Raw genomic sequence first — 2,602 nt, forward strand, 5'->3', positions numbered from 1 at the left:
ATTGAAGGAGAGTGCTCCCTTGGATCCCTGCTTCAGGTGCTGAATAGACAGGATTACCAGGATTAGTCGTCCTACCAATCAGAGGCTGAAGATTAGCTGATCCGTAATCAGATACTTTAGCCCTCCATACTCCTAACATTGGTTGAAGGAGTACATTAGCACTGCTGACATCTCTATGTAGTATAGGATGAGGCTTGAAGAGATGAAGGTAATTGAGAGCACAGGCTACATCTAAACTGATGCTCAGTATCGCAGGATAGGTCACTCCTCCAATCTCTAATTCCTTTCTTAGGCTCGTCGGCATTAGCTCTGTCAGGATGATTGGATTACCCTCTGTAGTCGCTCCTATGAACTGAAGGAGGTTAGGATGACGTATTTTAGAAGCAATATTCATTTCACGAGAGAACAGTGACACGTTATATTCTGATATGATGGTCTCGTGAAGTACCTTTGCAGCAACTTCCAGTCCATGGAAACGAGCTACTCTGACCTCTCCCCATCCTCCTCTCCCTAGAATCCTTTCTGTCATTCTAATATCATTTCTGCTAACTACCCAGGAAGACTCTCTCTCTTCTCTATCTCTCTCTCTTAGTTGCTGCTGAGCTTGTTGAAGCTGTCGTTGAAGATCCTGTTCTCTTTGCTGGCCACCTTCTACTTGCCTTTGAAGCTGTCGCTCTCTTTCTTGAGATTCTCTCTCTCTTGATTGAAGTTGCTGCTGTGCTTGTTGAAGTTGCCTCTCCTTTTCTTGAAGTTGTTGTTGAAGACCCTGGACTTGTTCTCTGGCTTGCCTCTCTCTTTCCCTCGCCTGTTGAATTTCCCTCTCTCTTTCTTGTCCTTGTTGCTGTGCTTGTTGAAGTTGTTGTTCTCTTCCTTGAAGTTGTTGTTGTAGTCTGTTTCTAACTTGTTCCTTTTCTCTTTTCTCCTCCTCTAGTTCCCTTTCCCTTTCTTGTAGTACACGTGTCAGACGGTCTATTTCTCTTCTATCCTCAGGTTGAACAGGTTGAGATGCTTCCCATTCTCTTCTCCTTTCTTGTAGTTTCTCTTGATACTGGTCCAGAGGTATTATACTAGTAGACCAATCATTATTACTAGTATATCCTATATAGTAACACAATAATTCAAGTAATGACAAGTACATGTTAGTTAATAAAACAAAAGCCTGTACTGTTAATTTATAATAGAGGATAAGCGTGCTAAGTATATCCATTGAAAAATAAATGTATTCATTGCATACCGTAATAACTTTCAAGGAAAAAAATTAGTTTGTTGGACGTCAACTTTCCAATGGCAGCAATGGAGAAATGATAGAAAAAGGCTTGGTACCAGGAAACCGCTCTGTATTTCTTGATAGCAATATTTCAGGTGACTACTAGACCCCATTAGATCCTCAGGATGCTTTCTAAGCTTCCGAAAAAAGCCTCAAGAAGGTAGCAAGGGAAGAAAATGTGTTTTCCCCCATTGAGCTCTTAATAAACTTGACGTCCAACATGGCGGCCAATTTACTGTGTGGGTTAGATACATGGTACTAAAAAGCTATGAATATACTTAGCACGCATATTCTCTATTATTATATTCAATATGTACAAATTGTGCATATTCAATACATTAGTATTTACATGTACTCACTGAGTTCAACAACTGCTGTATCAGTGTATGATGAGCTTCCTCCAAACACAATTATCCAGTTAGTGGTTGGAGTCACACTCCAAACTGAGAGAGAATGCCAGCATCTATTAGTGACATTGACTGGTAAATTAACCTGCATTATAAAGGAGGAGTACAACAAACATAACTTGTAATATTAATTGTCAGATACTGTACATGACATGTATACATGTAAAATTTGACTCATTCTTCAATAGCTTATATAAAATCATGAACTCCATCAAAAGATTTCAACCACAACCACACACCCACAATACCGTATAAGTGGTTTTTTCGAGGGAATTATATTTTACGAAATCTGCTAAAATTCTAATTCACAGACTTTAATTTTGCAAATTCTACCAGGTGTGCCATGCAGGTACTGCATTAAATTAAATTTTGCGGATTTTATTTTCACAAATCAGGACTAGAGGGAATCCGCAAAATTTGCAACCCTAAAAAAACCACTTATACGGTATAATGTTTTACTTACCAATTCCTTCCATGATTTATTGTTAATATCAAATATCCAAATATCATAAGCACCACCAGTTCCACCCACCACTAGTAGGTGTGGTCCTGAGCTAGTGTTAATCAATACACTGGAATGACCACGTCTTCCCTTAGGCCATTGTACTGATCCTCCAGGATTAGATAACTTTGAACAATTCTAAAATAATAAAATTAAATTTAATTATCATAAATCACACCCACACATTCAGTGTTATGAATAATAATACACACATACAATACATTATTAATTAATAATTAATGTAATTATACTAATAATACACTCACCACTGATGTATCAGTAAAATTAAGAATATATACATTGTTACTGGCTCCGTTATCAGTGTAACCTCCAAATAATATAGCACTGGAATTATTACTTGATGTTAAAGTGAAGTCATAAATAGGAGGTGGTCTGTCTCCAGTGACAGTCGGTGATATCCATTGT

General features: G+C 37.9%; 1 protein-coding gene and 1 long non-coding RNA gene across 2 annotated transcripts in view; both read right to left on the reverse strand.

Annotated features, from left to right (window-relative positions):
- Positions 1-991, reverse strand: part of LOC109584473 (dual specificity protein kinase shkB-like) — a gene marked incomplete at its 5' end in the record, with an annotated part of 3,477 nt that extends 2,486 nt beyond the window's left edge. The window contains one exon of the mRNA XM_020000223.1: positions 16-991. Coding sequence (XP_019855782.1) covers positions 16-991 — 976 coding nt within the window. The remainder of the gene's footprint in view (positions 1-15) is intronic.
- A 67-nt stretch (positions 992-1,058) lies between these two features.
- LOC109584480 (uncharacterized) lies at positions 1,059-2,251 on the reverse strand. The gene is made up of 3 exons (XR_002186031.1): positions 2,138-2,251; positions 1,627-1,759; positions 1,059-1,098 (listed from the first exon to the last, which is right to left on the reverse strand). It is a non-coding gene; the product is annotated as an uncharacterized LOC109584480 (long non-coding RNA).
- Positions 2,252-2,602: the final 351 nt, after the last annotated feature.

The sequence above is a fragment of the Amphimedon queenslandica genome, unplaced genomic scaffold, assembly GCF_000090795.2.
Source record: "Amphimedon queenslandica unplaced genomic scaffold, v1.1 AMPQUscaffold_13207, whole genome shotgun sequence".
NCBI classification, from domain to species: Eukaryota; Metazoa; Porifera; class Demospongiae; order Haplosclerida; family Niphatidae; genus Amphimedon; species Amphimedon queenslandica.